Raw genomic sequence first — 437 nt, forward strand, 5'->3', positions numbered from 1 at the left:
TAAGTGCTGGAAAATACTAATGAGGTCTTTTCCCTCCAGGCCATCACTGCTGTAATAATGGTCTAAAAAAAATTCATAAACATGCAGATTCATTCTTTAGCCACTGGCATTATTGTTAATGTTTAAGATTATAATAAACCGTGACATGGATGTGCTTTGTCTCGGTTTGACCTCAGGGACGTGAAGGCTGGTAATATTCTACTGGGAGAAGATGGATCGGTGCAGATCGCAGGTTTGTAGCTTTGCTTGACTTTGACTTGGCTGAAATGTGTAGATTCTCTCATAAGTTTTTTAAAATCTTTTTTTGTTGTCTTAGTAAGTTAACCACCAGCATCTTGGCATTTAACATCTCAAGACTTTTCCATTGGCACAGTTAAATACTAGATGGGCTCGACAACAAATCCGCGGCTTGCAAATACGTGCTTCATCTTATTTCA

The 437-nt window shown here is 38.4% G+C and overlaps 1 protein-coding gene across 1 annotated transcript in view; it reads left to right on the forward strand.

Annotated features, from left to right (window-relative positions):
• LOC107564145 (serine/threonine-protein kinase OSR1-like) overlaps positions 1–437 on the forward strand; it is a gene marked incomplete at its 3' end in the record, with an annotated part of 18,944 nt that overhangs the window by 12,309 nt on the left and 6,198 nt on the right. Inside the window, exon 4 of the mRNA XM_016249153.1 lies at positions 5–51. Within this exon, the coding sequence (XP_016104639.1) occupies positions 5–51 (47 nt within the window). The remainder of the gene's footprint in view (positions 1–4; positions 52–437) is intronic.

Source organism: Sinocyclocheilus grahami, unplaced genomic scaffold (assembly GCF_001515645.1).
Source record: "Sinocyclocheilus grahami isolate Dianchi unplaced genomic scaffold, SAMN03320097.WGS_v1.1 scaffold913.1, whole genome shotgun sequence".
In the NCBI taxonomy this organism is placed as follows: Eukaryota; Metazoa; Chordata; class Actinopteri; order Cypriniformes; family Cyprinidae; genus Sinocyclocheilus; species Sinocyclocheilus grahami.